This window comes from Scyliorhinus torazame, chromosome 9 (assembly GCF_047496885.1).
Source record: "Scyliorhinus torazame isolate Kashiwa2021f chromosome 9, sScyTor2.1, whole genome shotgun sequence".
Lineage (NCBI taxonomy): Eukaryota > Metazoa > Chordata > Chondrichthyes > Carcharhiniformes > Scyliorhinidae > Scyliorhinus > Scyliorhinus torazame.
Genome location: NC_092715.1, coordinates 229,172,965 through 229,193,740, shown reverse-complemented (window position 1 = coordinate 229,193,740; position 20,776 = coordinate 229,172,965). Strand labels below are relative to the sequence as shown.

The 20,776-nt window shown below is 46.9% G+C and overlaps 1 protein-coding gene across 7 annotated transcripts in view; it reads right to left on the bottom strand.

The window, feature by feature from the left end:
- The window catches only part of frem1a (Fras1 related extracellular matrix 1a), a 765,391-nt gene that overhangs the window by 134,869 nt on the left and 609,746 nt on the right, over positions 1–20,776 (bottom strand). For all 7 annotated transcript variants that reach the window (XM_072517132.1, XM_072517134.1, XM_072517136.1 and 4 more), the window contains one exon: positions 13,856–13,997. In XM_072517132.1, the coding sequence (XP_072373233.1) occupies positions 13,856–13,997 (142 nt within the window). The remainder of the gene's footprint in view (positions 1–13,855; positions 13,998–20,776) is intronic.

The window sequence follows — 20,776 nt, the reverse complement described above, 5'->3', positions numbered from 1 at the left end:
ACTTGCACATAGATTGGGAGAGGTCTGGCCATCTAAAATGGCCACCCGCAAAGGATGATGGGAATTGTAGTCAAGTCAGGACACAGACAGTGCACAGCCTCTGTGTATTGAGCAACGGAAAACCAGACCGAATTGAAACTTGCAGCTGTTAAAGGTCAATTACCGATTTCTCCAGGACAATAGACTCAAATTAATAAATAGCAACAGTAGCAGACGCCCCGACGCCACCTCCCTTATTTGGAAAGGCCTACGCACTTGGAACAATAACGACTAGGACCCGCCCAGCCATCAAGGTACCCGCCCCTAATTGGCCAGTACCAATCAGAGTGATCGAGACCCTATCGATCCATTGGATCCTGAGTTAACCCCGCCCAAAAGGGCATGAAAGAGAAGGATAAGAAGCCCTGCACACTGGAGTCGATCTCTTTTGGGACCGGCCTGTGCCCACACCAACTACAGCATAACGACCAGCCAAGTTCAACACCCGCGATCGCTCCGAGAGAGACGAGCCGCAGCTGAGACGAACCTGACGACTTCCAGCCAACACACATGGGGATCCAGATAAAGGCCTTATCCATCCGCACAGAGCCGGTCATCCAGAAGTTAAATAAAGCTCATTTTAGTTAATAGGTGTAGTTTAATACGTAGCCACGTGTATCATTGCATACAGAGATAAGTCTTGTGTTTAATAATAAACTGGCTTTTGAACTAACATACTGGTTGTGTGGTCATTTGGTCAATAAAATAAACATACTCGTGGCTTGTGGTTCGATAATAAAGTGGCAACATTTATTGGCGACTTTGGTGGGACTCAACTAGAAGTGGCTTTGTTACTACGAGGAAGCCCATAACTTTGAATCAAATTGGAGAAAGGAAAAAGAAACCACAAGCGCAAGTTTTGTATCGACCAAATAACCGAATTTTGGAAGTGTGCACTAACCGCATGCGTAACAGGGAAGGGTAAGGTAAACACGTCAGACTGCATGCAAATCTAGAGGGATTGTGAACCGGAATATAGCCATAAGCCATACCCGTTGTTCGATCGACTCCTTATTCCTCCTGTTCCAAATTAAAAGTAGAGAAGAGATGGCAGCGCAATTAGTAGAGAAGATGATGAATCCGCAACCCGAGGTTACAGTAGTTGATAAATCAGAGCAGTGCCCCGTATGGGAGGATGTGGTGAGGAAGTATTTAAAGGGGAAAGGATGGCCCCTTTGGTTGAATTTTTGTGCAAACACTGAGACAGGTCCAGGAAAGAGAGGACAGACTTGGTGGGAGAATTTATGTTAGATATTTAAGAAGAATGCAGCAAAATTTAGAAAGCCAATGGCAATAGTGTGTTGCTAGGCACAGTTACGAGGAACAGAGGCGGTCAGTTAAGAGAGCAGGAGGAAGAGAATAGGAGAAACAATGAGGAACTCTGGGAGATGTTAGCCGCTAAGAAAAGGGAAATCGCTGATGCTAAACACGCCACCAGTCCTGTATAATACCCCTTTGCAGCTTCCAAACCCAGTACGACAAGGCCTATCAAGGTTTTGGTAAGAGAGGAGACTGAACAAAAGGTCACTCAACTAACCAACAAATGTGCCGATTTACAGGCAGCTTTAAGAGCGCTCCACCAGGCCACTAAGGAATAAAAGCAAAGTACCACTGATCACACCAAGTGTCAGAGAGAGATAGACAGACTCCAATTATTACTCGCAGTTCAGAATGGCTTAATGTGTACCTTTGGGACAGTAGGGAAAGAGGAGGAAGAGATGGCCGATTGGGCAGTGTAGTGCACACATATACTAGACAGAACTGAAGGCAGAAAGCAACCGCCACCCATCCCAAAAAGAAAAGCACCAGCAACCCCGACTGAACAGACAGCACCAACCCCCATGAGCAGTGAAACTGCCCCGGCACCTGTGAATCAGGTCACTACAGAAAGAAGGATAGGGAATCATATAGGTCCAGCTGTCACCTACACCACCCCATTCACGATAACCCAGTTAAGGGATGCCTGCAATAAGATAACACCATTTGAACCCACTGCAGAGGTGCGCAAACACAAGGTTATGTATGGTTTATATGAGAGGGAGGATGTAAAATTAATAGTAATGAGCCTTAGCCAGTCAGTAAGATCAGCGTTACCTGAACCCCAAAATGTAGGAGGGGGAACCCTAAATGAAATGAAGGACTCCATATTAGCTGCTATCGGATATAATACAGGGGATCCAGTAGAGGGTTTGAACAAATGCCGATAAAAGAAAGGGGAGCATCCGACGGCCTTTGCCGGTCCCCTCTGGATCCAGTTAAAGCAGTTTTTGGGGACTTAAACCGCGCTAATCTCGATGATGAAGGAACCATTAAATGGTCCGGAACCTTAGTTTTGCATGCTACAGAGGCAGGTAAAAGGGCTTGTGCAAACTATGACCTGGCAGATCTCACACATAATGAGGCATGGGTACTCAGACGTCTCTCTGGGGCATGGGAACAGTTGACTACAGGAACAGATGGAACAGAACGGGTTAGAAGGCACCATGCACCCAGTTAGACCTAGTCGTGAACCCGCATGGATAAATGAGGGTAGGAGAGAGGAACAGTACCCCAGAGAACAGTATCCCAGAGCACAAGGTTCACCCCATGCTCCACGAGGGTCATGTTATGCTTGTGGACAAATGTGACACTTCGCCCGCGATTGTAGAGAAAATCCCCCACCCAATTACCGATACCACAGACCACAGGAGCAAGCCACGCCAGCTAGAAGGCAACTCGCACCCCATGCATGCCGTAAACGCCCGCTCAGATAACCTCGCACACAACTCCCTGGATTGACGGTGTCCGGCATCTCCAACATGGGCCTGTGACACGCGCTGGGATAATGTCGGAAGGCCGGCAGTCACAGGCAAAAGTCTGGGATATTCAGTCGATTTTCTCTGGGACACAGGAGGCTCCCGGACCACGTTAAATTCCTCAACCCTGTTCCTAGAAACTCCCTGGCCAATTACAGACACAATAATATTAAGTGGATTCACTGGGCAGGGAGGATACATTACAGCCCCTATACCTGTCCATGTTGGAATCATTGCCACCAAGCACCCTGTGTTTTAGTCGACCTTCCCCCAAACGCAGAACACTTTCTCGGTATGCACTTCAGGAACTCCAATAACCTTTCCTTTGTCCCCGTAAATAGGTGTGTATGACAGATGGCTAAAGCAACGAGGCCCCCCCCCCCCCGCAACGCTATCAGTCGGAGATTATGCACACAGGATCTGCTCAATAGGGGACTATTGGTTTAATCCCTCAGCAATTAGCACTGACGCGACCATTAGAGAGGTGCTAATCAAACACAAAGGTGCTTTTGCCCAGCACAATTGTGGGCAGATTACAGGCACAGTCATGATTACAGGTCCCGACCCCAAACCCCAGAGGGAATACGGCTTTTCCCAGCAGCTGAGAGCGAGATTTTAAAGGTCATCTGCAGCCTACTGAAACAGAGTAATTCGACCCGTAGCTTCCACTAACAATGCCCCGATTTGGCCAGGAAAGAAACCAGATAGCTAACGGCGACTCACGATTGACTACCGCAAATTAAATAAAATTACCCCGTTAACAGCCCCCACCGTTGCCACGAGTCCCGCGACCATGCTTAAACAGGGAGTGCAAGCAAGATATTTCACCGGGCTGGACATTAGCAATGGTTTCTGGTCCATTTCTCTAGACCGAGCTTGCCAATACAAATTTGCGTTCACGTTTCAAGGTCAGCAGTACACATGGACGTGTCTCCCACAAGGATTCCATAACTCCCCCTCCATTTTTCACAGACAGCTAGCCGCTGGTCTCTCTAAATTCTCCTGCCCCGAATGCCCAGTGCAATATGTAGATGACCTGCTCCTGCAAACTGACACCAAGGAAGAGCATGTGGCTCTGTTAGCCGAATTACTAACCCTGCTCCAGTCCATTGGATGTAAGGTAAACCCCAAAAAGGCTCAGATACTGCAGGAGAAGGTACTCTATTAAGGGACAATTATCACCCACGGCAAAAGAGAGATTGAACAGAAGCGAATAAACTCCATAGTGTTATGGGCCAGGGTTTAGAGAACCCCAAAGTCTATCATGGAGTTCACCTGACCCACAACTTTTAATAGATTGTTGTATGGGGAGCACACGGCCCACTCTACAGGTATGGTACAGCAGAAATGGAAAAGTATTTTTTTAAGCAAAACAATGTTTATTCTATGAACTCAAGGTAACCTTTTTCAAACACACAGTGAACATCTTAGCAACCATCAATTCAAATATAACCCCCAACGAATACAACACTAAGTAATCCTTACTTTCCTTTTAACATCCAAAGACTTAAAAAACACCTTTTAACAGAAGCACATCAGGTTTAAATTCACTACTGAGCACAGTTACCACTTTGAAAATCCCAAATGAAAATTCATAAGCTTGCAGAGATTCATACACATCCTGATGTGATTTCAGCTCCTCCAAAACTAAAATGAAACCAAACCCACTCTGCAGCAAAACGCCCAAAGCGAAAGTAAAAGGCTGACAGACAGCCCAGCTCCACCCACTCTCTGACATCACTGCAGTAATAAACACCCATTTATTAAAATACTCTCACTACAGATACTTATATACACACCCATTTATAAACACCTATTTCTTAAAGGTACTCTGATATGACACCTCCCCCCAAGAAAAAAAAATAAACCATCAACTTCAAGATGGTTTCATTTTTCACCTTTTCACCATCCTTTAAGAAATGCACACAGTAAATATACTTTATCATTTTTTAAAAACAACATACGCAAACAGGTGGAGTAATATAGTCCATTTTTTTTGTTCTTCTTCCTCCAACTGGACCTGCTTCTGTTCACCACATTCGTGACAAAGCATCGGCTATCACGTTTCCTCGTCCTGCCACATGTACTATTTTTAAATGAAATGGCTGTAACAATAAACTCCAGCGAAACAGCCTTGCATTGTAATTCCGGAATCGCTCCAAAAACATCAACAGATTATGATCAGTATATATAATGGTGTCAGACAGATTGCTGGTCACATAAATGTGAAAATGTTGCAAAGCCAGCACCAAACTCAAAGTCTCCTTCTCAATCGTTGAATACTTTCTCTGGTGAGAATTCAATTTCTTTGAAAAATAACCAATAGGCCGCTCTAGCCCTTCGTCATCGTCTTGTAGAAGCAATGCACCTACACCCACATCACTCGCATCAATAGCCACTTTGAATGGTTTCGTATAATTTGGGATGGCTAACACAGGAGCAGTGGTTAACACAGCCTTCAGGCAGTCAAATGCCTGTTGATACTCCGCTGTTCACTGAAATTTGTTACACTTCTGCAGCAAGTCAGTCAGTGGAGCGACCACACTGCTAAAATTCAGTACAAATTTTTCTTAAATCCACTCACCCAAGAAATCGCATTATTTCCCGTCGTGTCGAGGGTATTGGAAACTCCCCAAGAACTTTGTTTTCACATCTCTTGGGACCATTCGACCCTGTCCGATTGTGTGGCCAAGGAAAGTGACTTGGGCCTTTCCAAATTCACATTTGACTAGGTTTATCACCAAACCCGCCTCCTGAAGTTGATCGAATAACTCCATCAGATGTTTTAAATGTTCTTTCCATGTCTGGCTGAAAATTACCGGATCGTCGATGTACACCGCACAATTGGGTAATCCTGAAACGACTTTGTTAATCAACCGTTGAAATGTGGCTGGGGCGTTTTCATGCCAAATGGCATAACTTTGAATTGGTATATACCATCTGGAGTCACAAAAGCTGAAATCTCCTTTGCCCTTTCGAATAAAGGTACCTACCAGTAACCTTTAAGTAAATCCAGTTTGGAAATAAAAGCTGATTGTCCCACTTTTTCAATGCAATCCTCCAAACATGGGATAGGATCAGAGTCCGTTCTTGTATCTGCTTTAACCTTTCTATATTCCACACACAACCGTTGGGTACTGTCTAGTTTAGGTACCATCACTATGGGTGAGCTCCATTTGCTGCACACCCACTTCAATTATGCCATTTTTAAGTATACTCTCAATCTCTTTGTTAACCTGTGCCAATTTTAAAGGGTGAAGTCTATATGGATGTTGCTTGATTGGAACAGCATTTCCCACATCTACATCATGTATAGCCATTTTAGTACTGCCCAATTTATCTCTACAAACTTGCCTACGTGATATCAATAACTCTTTCAGGTCAGTTCGTTTTCCTCTGGAAGGTAACTCAACAATTTGTGCCAATTTTTAAGAACATCCTCGTTTTCCAATTTAATTTGAGGTATGTCAAATTCACAGATTTGGTTCGTCACTTTGAGTTAGAATCATTAAAACCTCCTCCTTTTTCTCTCCTTCCCTTTCAAAGTACCTATTAAGCATATTCACATGACACACTCAGTGAGTCTTCCTTCTATCTGGTGATTTTACCACATAATTCACCTCACTTAATTTCCTTTCAACCTGATGAGGTCCATAAAATCTAGCTTTTAAAGGTTCACCTACCATTGGTAACACTAAAACTTTATCTCCACTGGCAAAACTACGAACTTTGGATTTCTTGTCCGCGACCCGTTTCATCACATTTTGTGCAATTTTTAAATGTTGTCTAGCCAAATCACCTGCTCTATTTAATCATTCCCTAAAATTTGACACATAATCCAATAATGTAATTTCCGATTTCTCACTCATCAATTTTTCCTTAATCAATTTAAGTGGTCCTCTTACCTCATGACCAAAAATTAGTTCAAAAGGACTGAATTTGGTTGACTCATTAGGTGCATCCCTAATTGCAAACAGTACGAATGGAATTCCTTTATCCCAAAACTCTAGATAATAAAAACAAATAACAAAGAACAAAGAAAAGTACAGCACAGGAACAGGCCCTTCGGCCCTCCAAGCCCGTGCCGACCATGCTGCCTGACTAAACTACAATCTTCTGCACTTCCTGGGTCCATATCCCTCTATTCTCATCCTTTTCATGTATTTGTCAAGGTGCCCCTTAAATGTCACGATCGTCCCTGCTTCCACCACCTCCTCCGGCAGTGAGTTCCAGGCACCCACTACCCTCTATGTAAAAAACTTGCCTCGTACATCTACTCTAAACCTTGCCCCTCGCACCTTAAACCTCTGCCCCCTAGTAATTGACCTCTATCAGGTCACCCCTCAACCTCCGTCGTTCCAGGGAGAACAAACCGAGTTTATTCAACCGCTCCTCATAGCTAATGCCCTCCATACCAGGCAACATTCTGGTAAATCTCTTCTGCACCCTCTCTAAAGCCTCCACATCCTTCTGGTAGTGTGGCGACCAGAATTGAACACTATACTCCAAGTGTGGCCTAACTAAGGTTCTATACAGCTGCAACATGACTTACCAATTCTTATACTCAATGCACCGGCCAATGAAGGCAACCATGCCATATCCCTTCTTGACTACCTTCTCCACCTGTGTTGCCCCTTTCAGTGACCTGTGGACCTGTACACGTAGATCTCTCTGCAATACTCTTGAGGGTTCTACCATTCACTGTATATTCCCTACCTGCATTAGACCTTCCAAAATGCATTACCTCACATTTGTCCGGATTAAACTCCATCTGCCATCCCTCCGCCCAAGTCTCCAAACAATCTAAATCCTGCTGTATCCTCTGACAGTCCTCATCGCTATCCGCAATTCCACCAACCTTTGTGTCGTCTGCAAACTTACTAATCAGACCAGTTACATTTTCCTCCAAATCATTTATATATACTACAAACAGCAAAGGTCCCAGCACTGATCCCTGCGGAACACCACTAGTCACAGCCCTCCAATTAGAAAAGCATCCTTCCATTGCTACTCTCTGCCTTCTATGACCTAGTAAGTTCTGTATCCACCTTGCCAGCTCACCCCTGATCCCGTGTGACTTCACCTTTTGTACGAGTCTACCATGAGGGACCTTGTCAAAGGCCTTACTGAAGTCCATGTAGACAACATCCACTGCCCTACATAGAACATAGAACAATACAGCACAGTACAGGCCCTTCGGCCCACGATGTTGCACCAAAACAAAAGCCATCTAACCTACACTATGCCATTATCATCCATATGTTTATCCAATAAACTTTTAAATGCCCTCAATGTTGGCGGGTTCACTACTGTAGCAAGTAGGGCATTCCACGGCCTCACTACTCTTTGCATAAAGAACCTACCTCTGTCCTATATCTATTACCCCTCAGTTTAAAGCTATGTCCCCTCGTGCCAGCCATTTCCATCCACGGGAGAAGGCTCTCACTGTCCACCCTATCTAACCCCCTGATCATTTTGTATGCCTCTATTAAGTCTCCTCTTAACCTTCTTCTCTCCAACGAAAACAACCTCAAGTCCATCAGCTTTTCTTCATAAGATTTTCCCTTCATACCAGGCAACATCCTGGTAAATCTCCTCTGCACCCGCTCCAAAGCTTTCACGTCCTTCCTATAACGCGGTGACCGGAACTGTACGCAATACTCCAAATGCGGCCGTACCAGAGTTTTGTACAGCTGCAACATGACCTCATGACTCCGGAACTCAATCCCTCTACCAATAAAGGCCAACACTCCATAGGCCTTCTTCACAACCCTATCAACCTGGGTGGCAACTTTCAGGGATCTATGTACATGGACACCTAGATCCCTCTGCTCATCCACACTTCCAAGAACTTTACCATTAGCCAAATATTCCGCATTCCTGTTATTCCTTCCAAAGTGAATCACCTCACACTTCTCTCCATTAAACTCCATTTGCCACCTCTAAGCCCAGCTCTGCAGCTTATCTATGTCCCTCTGTAACCTGCTACATCCTTCCGCACTGTCGACAACACCACCGACTTTAGTGTAGTCTGCAAATTTACTCACCCACCCTTCTGCGCCCTCCTCTAGGTCATTGATAAAAATGACAAACAGCAACGGCCCCAGAACAGATCCTTGTGGTACGCCACTTGTAACTGAACTCCATTCTGAACATTTCCCATCAACCACCACCCTCTGTCTTCTTTCAGCTAGCCAATTTCTGATCCACATCTCTAAATCACCCTCAATCCCCAGCCTCCGTATTTTCTGCAATAGCCTACCGTGGGGAACCTTATCAAACGCTTTACTGAAATCCATATACACCACATCAACTGCTCTACCCTCATCTACCTGTTCAGTCACCTTCTCAAAGAACTCGATAAGGTTTGTGAGGCATGACCTACCCTTCACAAAGCCATGCTGACTATCCCTAATCATATTATTCCTATTGAGATGATTATAAATCTTGTCTCTTGTAATCCCCTTCAAGACTTTACCCACAACAGACGTGAGGCTCACCGGTCTATAGTTCCGGGGTTGTCTCTACTCCCCTTCTTGAACAAAGGGACCACATTTGCTATCCTCCAGTCCTCTGGCACTATTCCTGTAGCCAATGATGACATAAAAATCAAAGCCAAAGGCCCAGCAATCTCTTCACTGGCTTCCCAGAGAATGCTAGGATAAATCCCATCAGGCCCCGGGGACTTATCTATTTTCAGCCTGTCCAGAATTGCCAACACCTCTTCCCTACGTACCTCAATGCCATCTATTCTAATAGCCTGGGTCTCAGCATTCTCCTCCACAACATTATCGTTTTCCTGAGTGAATACTGACGAAAAATATTCATTTAGTATCTCGCCTATCTCTTCAGATTCCACACACAACTTCCCATCCCTGTCCTTGACTGGCTCTACTCTTACCCTAGTCATTTTTTTATTCCTGACATACCTATAGAAAGCTTTTGAGTTATCCTTGATCCTACCTGCCAAATACTTCTCATGTCCCCTCCTTGCTCGTCTTAGCTCTCTCTTTAGATCCTTCCTCGCTACCTTGTAACTATCAAGCGTGCCAACTGAAACTTCACTCCTCATCTTCACATAGGCCTCCTTCTTCCTCTTAACAAGAGATTCCTCTTCTTTGGTAAACCACGGTTCCCTTGCTCGACGCCTTCCTCCCTGCCTGACCGGTACGTACTTATCAAGAACACGCAGTAGCTGTTCCTTAAACCAGCTCTACATATCCAGTGTGCCCAACACTTGCAGCCTACTTCTCCAACCTATCCCCCCCAAGTAATGTCTAATGGCATCATAATTGCCCTTCCCCCAGCTATAACTCTTGCCCTGCGGGGTATACTTATCCCTTTCCATCACTAACGTAAACGTCACCGAATTGTGGTCACTGTCCCCAAAGTGCTCACCTACCTCCAAATCTAACACCTGGCCTGGTTCATTACCCAAAACCAAATCCAATGTGGCCTCTCCTCTTGTTGGCCTGTCAACATATTGTGTCAGGAAACCCTCCTGCACACATTGTACAAAAAACGACCCATCTAATGTACTCGAACTATATCTTTTCCAGTCAATATTTGAAAAGTTAAAGTCTCCCATAATAACTACCCTGTTACTTTCGCTCTTATCCAGAATCATCTTCGCCATCCTTTCCTCTACATCCCTAGAACTATTTGGAGGCCTATAGAAAACTCCCAACAGGGTGACCTCTCCTTTCCTGTTTCTAACCTCAGCCCATACTACCTCGGAAGAAGAGTCCCCATCTAGCATCCTCTCCGCCACCGTAATACTGTTTTTGACTAGCAGCGCCACACCTCCCCCTCTTTTGCCTCCTTCTCTGAGCTTACTAAAACACCTAAACCCTGGAACCTGCAACAACCATTCCTGTCCCTGCTCTATCCATGTCTCCGAAATGGCCACAACATCGAAGTCCCACTAGTCTCACTCAATCTAGTGGTTAATTATGGCATGACATTAACCCTTTGTATTCTAAACATTTCCCATAATGTCACACTGCCAACCCCTGCCAGCCTAGTGAGCCTCCGCTGTGATCCTACTTTGGCAAGTATATTCTTTCTAAGATAGGACGACCAAAATTGCATGCAATACTCCAGGTGTGGCCTCACCAAGGCCTTGTAACTGCAGTAAGACATCCCTACTTCTGAACTCAAATCCTCTCATAATGAATGCTACCATACCACTTGTTTTCCTATTGGCTTGCTGCACTTGCCTCTGCACTTTCACTAACTAGAATACATGGACTCCCAGATCCCTTTGTACAACCACACTTCCCAATATATCACCATTTAAACAATACTCTTCTTTTCGGTTTTTCACAGTGACGTATATAACTTCACATTTAGCCACATTGTACCGCATCTGCTATGTGTTTGCCCATTTACCCAACATGTATGAATAACCTTGAAGTCTCCTTGCATTCTCTGCTCAATTCTGCCCAGTTTTGTGTCCTCAGCAAACTTGGGATTATTACGTTTGGTTCCCTCATCCAGGACATTTATATAAAGCGTGAACAGCTGGGCCCAAACACTGATCCCTGCGGTATCCTATTAGTCACTACCTGCCACTCAGAAAAAGACCTCTTTTTCCCCACTCTCTGTTTCCCGCCTTAAACCAGTTCTCTATCCGTGCCAATACATTACGCTCTATCCCATGTGCTTTAATTTTGCCCACTGACCGATTAAAAGGCATTTTATCAAAAGTCTTCTGAAAGCCCCACATTCACTGGTTCTCCCTCTGGTTTATTCTGAGCTTACGAATTCACTTTGTTTATTCTGAGTTTAAGAACTCACTTAGCCGCGCTGGCACCCGATTGATCGGTGACCCGGCATCTACCGTTCTGGGAAGACCCCAGCTGAGCACCTTTCAGTACTGGTCCCCACAAATGGGGGCCAGGCAGAACGGTGCCTGGGGGGCCCCAGGTGATCGGCCTCTGGACAGGGTGGCACCCTGGCACTGGTGCCACATGGTCACAATGGCACTGCCAATCTAGCACCCTGGCCATGCCACCTTGGGACACCTGCAGTGCCACGCAGGGGCCAGCCTAGCACTGCCATGGAGCCCAAATAGCACTGTCAGGCTGTAAGGGGCGCTGCCATGGTACCAGGGTCTCAGCCTGGCAGTGCCAAGATGCCACACTGGAATTTGCCCGGACTGGGGAATTGGGCCAGGGTGTGCCCAGCCCATGTGTGCCCAGCTCAAGTGAGGTGGGGTGCGGGGGAGGGGAGCCCCAACAAGGTAAGCATGCAGGTGCAGCAGGCGGTAAAGAAGGCTAATGGTATGTTGGCCTTCATTGCAAGAGGTTTAGAGTATAAAAGCAGGGATGTTTTGCTGCAAATGTACAGGGCCTTGGTGAGGCCACACCTGGAGTATTGTGTGCAGTTTTGCTTTCCTTCTCTGAGAAAGGATGTTCTTGCTCTCGAGGGAGGGCAGCGAAGGTTTACCAGACTGATTCCAGGGATGGCGGGAGGATGAGGAGGGATTGACTCGGTTTTGATTGTTCTCGCTGGAGTTCAGAAGAATGAGAGGGGATCCCATAGAGACTTATAAAATTCTAACAGGACTAGACAGGGTAGATGCAGGGAAGATGTTACCAATGATGGGTGTGTCCAGAACCAGTTGTCACAGTCTGAGGATTCAGGGTAAACCATTTCGGACAGAGATAAGGAGACATTTCTTCACCGAAGGAGTGGTGAGCCTGTGGAATTCATTGCCACAGGAAGCAGTTGATTTCCATAACTTTGAATATATTCAAGAGGCGGCTAGATATAGCACTTGGGGAGAATGAGATCAAAGGCTACGGGGAGAAAGCAGGATTAGGCTATTGAGTTGGATGATCAGCCATGATCGTGATGAATGGCGGAGCAGGCTTGTAGGTCCAAAAGGCCTCCTCCTGCTGTATCTTCTATGTATGTATCTATGCAACCCCTCTCTGGGTGAGTTGGGGCATTGGGGTGTCCAGTTGCTACGTGGCTTGGTTGAGGATCAGGACGCTATTTAAAAATTATGCCAAGTGCGACCTCAGGGGACGTTCCCCAGCGCAATCCCACTAATCCCACCCAGAACAGACTCTTTTTTCATTAGATTGTGCCCTTAGTCAATTTCCTGGGGCCTTGGGGAGTTTCTCCCCAGTCCAGTCCACAATTAAGAATTTTTTTTAAAGCAGTGGGGAGTTCAATTCGCTCAATTCACTCCGGAGATCGGGCGGCCATTTTGAAAGCGAGCCCGATCTCTAAATGTGCTTGAAGGTCTGCCACCCCCTTCCGTCATCCCCTCGTAGTCCCAATCACCAGGTTCACAGCTTTTAAAGGCTGTGAATGGCTCCATTCTGAGGTCGCACCGATATGGGATTTGAATGACACGGGGGGAGGGGGGGGGGGGGGGGGTGATTCTGGCATGTGGTCACAATAAAGAGATACTTAGGAAGTTAAGTTCCTGACATTCAAAGGTGGAAACGCCATTGACAGGGAGCGGGGACAATCACGTTCTGGATTTATGGGAAACGTGACTAGGGCCTTCTCATGTGCTTCTCCATCTTGCCACAGAACACACCCATCACCATTGGACATGAAAAATGCCGGCTTATGTGTTATGCACTTTGGAATAACACAGGCTGCAACTGGATGCAGCTTTAACCAAAAGACACTCCAGACATTGAAGTTAGTTCAATCTGATTTATTGAACCAGTAGCACAGTTAGCACAGTTCTCTATGAGTTCGACTCTCTGCTAACCTAAATGTGGTTACTCTGTCTGACTGAACCAGACTGGCTCTTAGCCTTGTGCTGTAGGTGTGATACTGTACATACAGCCAGACTCACTCTGTAGATGTTCATCAGTGGAAAGAGGCGGAGTGTGAGTGCCTCAAGCCTTTTATAGTGATATGCCACACTTGAGTGTTCTGCCTGCTCATTGGTCATGTCCTGTTCTCTGTGTTCATTAGCTGCCTGTGTATATATCATTATCTGCATGTCTGCATATCATGACACCGGCCACTCTGTGAAACTAGCCACTTACCTTGAGCTGGAGCACTCCCTGCTTGGGAGCACTGTCCATCACATAATAAACATGCTGTCTTGGAGTGTCTTTATCTTCAGCTTCTAGGACAACACTCGAGATGATTCTGCTATCGCCAATCTCCACCTTCAGCCCATTGTTCCTGGAAGAGTTAAAAAAATTCCAGGTGATGAAGAAACCTCAACGAGGAAGATATTTTGTTCATCTCTAAGGAGCTCATTACATCGTCTTCCACTGTCCAATGCTGTCCATTTGTAATCTCTCATCATATTTGTGATTGATTTAACTGTTATGGTACTGCAAAGTAACCCACATTAATGTGAACAATTATCCTTTGCAGTGAAACATGCAATTATTAGACAGAGACGACCACGAATACGACTGCCACATGTTTAACTGATTGCAAAGCTCCCATTTGAGTGATGATTGTGATTTGTGTCTCAGAGATGTGCAGAGATGACACACATCATTTTCCATGTGCAAACAGGAGTTTTTTTCAATGCTTTAAATTGTCTCCAGCCTGACGTTTCTGTCAGAGCTGCTAAGATTTTCCAACATTTCGTTTTTGCTTCTGGTCTCTTTCTGGACATCAAGACACACTATGAAAGCTAGCATGTCAGAGAGGAAAATGTTTGAACGATCCATTCCTACCGCATCTCGTACATATTGATCCCATTTTCACTGTCAGACATTAAGGGGAATTTTATGTCTCCCCCCAACTCACATCCTCACCCCCCGCCCACATACACACACACCGGGCATATTCTTGCCAGGCAAGATATGTAAAATAGGACAGGTGGTCACCCCAAACTGTCCCCTGATTGAGGTGGCTGGGTAAGGCATCAGCCAGCCTGCCCATCCATCGTTAGGCCTATTGAAGCACTTAGCTGGCCAATTAATGGGAAGCTACGGGTCTAATTCCACCTCTGCCACCATGATATGGTGGGGTGTGACCAGCCAGATCTTTCATGCAAAGGTAGGAAGGCAGAGGGATACCTCCTTTGAGCCATTCCCTGTCTGCATGTCGGGGACCCCATCCAAGATGTTGTCCTACCCAAAACCAAAACCAAACCTAAACGTTTGTCATTCAAACCTTTCACCCCATCTTTTCTGTTTCTTCTTTAGCGTACTCAATTGTCTTCTTGGACTCCTTGTATAATAATCTTTAAAATCTTTATTAGTGTCACAAGTATCATAATATCCACTCATGTATATAATGAGATGCAGACAGGCAGTGATTGACACACAGGATAACCAATGAACACACACAACACAGAACAACCAATCACCAGACAGGACACCACCACTATAAAGCACACAGGGCATTAAGACTCTCCCTCTTTCTACAGGACACAACTACTGAGATAGTAAGAGTGCACAAGCCAGTGAGCACTATCACCATGAGGTAGAGAGTTAGTCGGTCAAGCCAGTAGGAGGTTATCAGTTAGATTGATAGAGTGTCAACTCACAGCAGACTATGTACAGCAATCAGGAAGTTCAATAAAACAGTGTTGGACCATCTCCTGTGTCAGAAGCCTGTTTCTAGTTTCACTGCATCCAGTTGCAGTCAACTTTGAACCAACTTACTTAACACATCATGGTACCAGAGTGCTATTAATCCTAACGACCCTACCTCGAGGGCCTCTGCAACGACCAGCAAGCAGCCATCCAGCGGCATGGAACGGATCCAGCCTCCTCCGTAACTCCGGATCTCCGGCAACCTCGGTGCCAACTGGAAAGTCTCAAACAAAAGTTCCTTCTGTACATCGAGGGCTCCAACCTCGAGGCAGCATCGGATGCCAGAAAGATTACGCTGTTCCTATCGATTGCGGGGGATCACGCCATCCACATCTATAACTCGCTTACGTTTGCCGATGGCGAAGACAAGACAAAGTTCAAGACAGTTCTGCTGAAATTCGACAGCCACTGTGACATTGAGGTGAATGAGAGCTTTGAACGGTACATCTTCCAACAGAGGCTTCAGGGTAAGGATGAACCTTTTCAGTCCTTCTTGACCCATCTCCGCCTCCTAGCGCAATCATGTAATTATGACTTGACGACTGATTCCATGATCCGGGATCAGATAGTTTACGGGGTCCAGTCCAACTCCCTGCGGGAACAGCTCCTCAAAATCAAACAGTTGACCCTCTCCGTCGCCATCAAAACGTGCGTTGTCCATGAGCATGCCAGAAATCGCTACTCCCGCATCAGGGCTGCAGAATCTGCAAAACTGGCCTCCCTCGAGGCAGAAAGGGTGCAGGCCATCGCAAAAATGCAAGGCATGAGCATCACGTTTTGCGCGCTTTTCTCAGGTCACCACGCACACGACCGGGTGGACGATGAGGCCGAAGACCCTGAGGCGCATGTGAGAACGTCAGCCGACCGCACTGCGCATGCAGGATGGCGCACAGAACGTGCTGACGTCAGCGTCATGACGTGTCCGAATTGTGGCTCCGCCCATTTAAAGCGGCAATGACTAGCCAAAGGCAGGCGATGTCTACAGTGTTCAAAGCCTGGCCACGATGCGGCCTTCTGCAGGTCTGCTCCACCAAACAACAGCTAGCGATCTCAACTGCAGCGCAGATGTGTCCGCTACGTACAACAAGACATGCAGGATACTGATCCCGACAGCCCAACGAACGCCGATGCTGACTGCCTCGAGTCTCCATATCGTGTGTGCATCATCACCACACGCGAGTTGGTCACTACCGTGCCTGCCAACCGCCTTTCAATCCTCAGTGTGGATCCTGACGGCGAGTGGTGTGCTGTCATCACGGTCAACCAGTCTTGCACCCGTTTTAAATTGGACATTGGCGCATCTGCGGACCTCATATCACAGTCGGACCTCGACAGCATCCGACACCAACCTAGCATTCTTCCACCAGCCTGTCAGCTCCTTGACTACAATGGTAATGACATAGCTGCCAGTGGGTCGGGTCTCTCACAAGGCAATCAAGGCAACGTTGAGATTCGAGATCGTCCGGCCTGACAAGGCATCCCTGCTCGGTGCTTGCGCATGCAAACTCCTAAATCTGGTACAGCGAGTTCATGCCATGTCCTCGACACCGGCGACGGCCTCGCCCAATCAGAATCTCCAGGCTGAGATAGACGACATTCTCACACAATACCACAGCGTGTTTGATGGGATGGGCATGCTCCCATATCGCTACAAGATATTGCTCAAGCCGAATGCCACCCCAGTCATCCATGCACCACGCCGGGTGCCGGCTCCTCTCAAGGATCGTCTGAAAACGCAGCTACGAGAGCTCCAAGACCAGGGCATCTCAAAGGTCACGGAACCCACAGACTGGGTCAGCTCTATGGTCTGCGTCAAGAAACCCTCTGGCGAACTCCGCATTTGCACTGATCCCAAAGACCTGAATCGCAACATCATGCATTACCCGATCCCGAAGCATGAAGAATTGACCTGTGAGATGGCTCACGCCAAATTCTTTACCAAGCTGGATGCCTCCCGTGGCTTCTGGCAAATTCAGCTGGATGAGTCCAGTCGGAAGCTGTGCACTTTTAACACTCCGTTTGTCAGGTATTGCTACAACCGCATGCCTTTTGGTATCATATCAGCTTCCGAAGTATTTCTCGCATAATGGAGCAAATGATGGAGGACATCGAGGGGGTGTGAGTCTATGTGGACGACGTGATCATCTGGTCCACGACGCCCGAGGATCACATTGCTCGTCTCAAACATGTTTTTCCAGAGGATTCATGAAAATGGCGTCCAGCTCAACAGGGCCAAATACTCGTTTGGGCGGTCCGCTATCAAGTTTTTAGGTGACCACATTTCACAGCAAGGTGTGAAACCTGACGCTGACAAGGTGCTGGCAATCAATGCCACGGAGACACCAGAGGACAAAAAGGCGGTCCTCCGCTTCCTCAGGATGGTAAATTTTCTGGGAAAATTCATTCCCAACATGGCATCCCACACCACGGCCCTCCGGCATCTCGTTAAAAAGTCGACAGTGTTCCAGTGGCTTCCCGCACATCAAGCGGAGTGGCTTGAGCTGAAGACGAATCTCACCACAGCCCCAGTACTGCCGTTCTTTGACCCAACCAAGGATACCAAGATATCCACAGACACAAGTCAGGATGGCATTGGGGCGGTGGTCCTCCAGCGAGACGATTCCTCGTCCTGGGCACCAGTGACATATCATAGAATTTACAGTGCAGAAGGAGGCCATTCGGCCCATCGAGTCTGCACCGGCTCTTGGAAAGAGCACCCTACCCAAAGTCAACACCTCCACCCTATCCCCATAACCCAGTAACCCCACCCAACACTAAGGGCAATTTTGGACACTAAGGGCAATTTATCATGGCCAATCCACCTAACCTGCACATCTTTGGACTGTGGGAGGAAACCGGAGCACCCGGAGGAAACCCACGCACACACGGGGAGGACGTGCAGACTCCGCACAGACAGTGACCCAAGCCGGAATCGAACCTGGGACCCTGGAGCTGTGAAACAATTGTGCTATCCACATGGCTACCGTGCTGCCCCTGGGCAGCATGGAGTCATATGCCTCCAGGGCCATGACTCGGACCGAACAACGGTATGCCCAGATCAAAAAACAGTGTCTGGGTCTCCTGACAGGAATAGTCAAGTTTCATGACTACGTATACGGTCTGCCGAAGTTCACGGTGGAAACAGACCACAGGCCTTTAGTCAACATAATCTAGAAGGATTTAAATGACATGACACCTCAGCTGCAGTGAATTCTTCTTCGTCTCCGCTGATATGACTTCGAACTCGTCTGCACACCGGGCAAGCAGCTGATCGTCGTGGATGCCCTATCCCGATCCATCACCATGCAATGTGAACCGGGCGACTTCATTCGCCACATTGAGGCACAAGTGCAGCTGTGCGCCAGCAACCTCCCAGCCACTGATGAACGAGTTGTCCAGATACGCAAAGAAACTGCCAAAGATCCTCTATTGCAGCGCGTGATGCAACACCTTGCCCATGGCTGGCAAAAGGGGCAGTGCCCCCAGTTCTTCAACGTTAAGGACGAGTTAACTGTTGTCGAGGGGATCCTTCTTAAACTAGATAGAATTGTCATTCCCCAAAGCATGCAAGCCATGGTGCTCAGACAGATCCATGAGGGTTACCTTGGGGTCGAAAAATGTCGTGCAGAGTTCGGCAGGCAGTCTACTGGCCTGGCATCAGTCAGGACATTGCCAACATGGTCCTCAACTGCACAACATGCCAGAAGTTTCAACCAGCTCAGCCCAACGAAACACTGCAACGGCATGAGATCGTGACTCATAAAGAGAGAGCTAAGACGAGCAAGGAGGGGACATGAGAAGTATTTGGCAGGAAGGATCAAGGAAAACCCAAAAGCTTTCTATAGGTATGTCAGGAATAAGCGAATGACTAGGGAAAGAGTAGGACCAGTCAAGGACAGGGATGGGAAATTGTGTGTGGAGTCTGAAGAGATAGGCGAGATACTAAATGAATATTTTTCGTCAGTATTCACTCAGGAAAAAGATAATGTTGTGGAGGAGAATGCTGAGCCCCAGGCTAATAGAATAGATGGCATTGAGGTACGTAGGGAAGAGGTGTTGGCAATTCTGGACAGGCTGAAAATAGATAAGTCCCCGGGACCTGATGGGATTTATCCTAGGATTCTATGGGAGGCCAGGGAAGAGATTGCTGGACCTTTGGCTTTGATTTTTATGTCATCATTGGCTACAGGAATAGTGCCAGAGGACTGGAGGACAGCAAATGTGGTCCCTTTGTTCAAAAAGGGGAGCAGAGACAACCCCGGCAACTATAGACCGGTGAGCCTCACGTCTGTAGTGGGTAAAGTCTTGGAGGGGATTATAAGGGACAAGATTTATAATCATCTAGATAGGAATGATATGATCAGGGATAGTCAGCATGGCTTTGTGAAGGGTAGGTCATGCCTCACAAACCTTATTGAGTTCTTTGAGAAGGTGACTGAACAGGTAGACGAAGGTAGAGCAGTTGATGTGGTGTATATGGATTTCAGCAAACCGTTTGATAAGGTTCCCCACGGTAGGCTATTGCAAAAAATACGGAGGCTGGGGATTAAGGGTGATTTAGAGATGTGGATCAGAAATTGGCTAGCTGAAAGAAGACAGAGGGTGGTGGTTGATGGGAAATGTTCAGAATGGAGTACAGTCACAAGTGGAGTACCACAAGGATCTGTTCTGGGGCCGTTGCTGTTTGTCATTTTTATCAATGACCTAGAGGAAGGCACAGAAGGGTGGGTGAGTAAATTTGCAGATGATACTAAAGTCGGTGGTGTTGTCGATAGTGTGGAAGGATGTAGCAGGTTACAGAGGGATATAGATAAGCTGCAGAGCTGGGCTGAGAGGTGGCAAATGGAGTTTAATGTAGAGAAGTGTGAGGTGATTCACTTTGGAAGGAATAACAGGAATGCGGAATATTTGGCTAATGGTAAAGTTCTTGAAAGTGTGGCTGAGCAGAGGGATCTAGGTGTCCATGTACATAGATCCCTGAAAGTTGCCACCCAGGTTGATAGGGTTGTGAAGAAGGCCTATGGAGTGTTGGCCTTTATTGGTAGAGGGATTGAGTTCCGGAGTCGGGAGGTCATGTTGCAGCTGTACAGAACTCTGGTCCGGCCGCATTTGGAGTATTGCGTACAGTTCTGGTCACCGCATTATAGGAAGGACGTGGAGGCTTTGGAGCGGGTGCAGAGGAGATTTACCAGGATGTTGCCTGGTATGGAGGGAAAATCTTATGAGGAAAGGCTGACGGACTTGAGGTTGTTTTCGTTGGAGAGAAGAAGGTTAAGAGGAGACTTAATAGAGGCATACAAAATGATCAGGGGGTTGGATAGGGTGGACAGTGAGAGCCTTCTCCCGCGGATGGATATGGCTGGCACGAGGGGACATAACTTTAAACTGAGGGGTAATAGATAT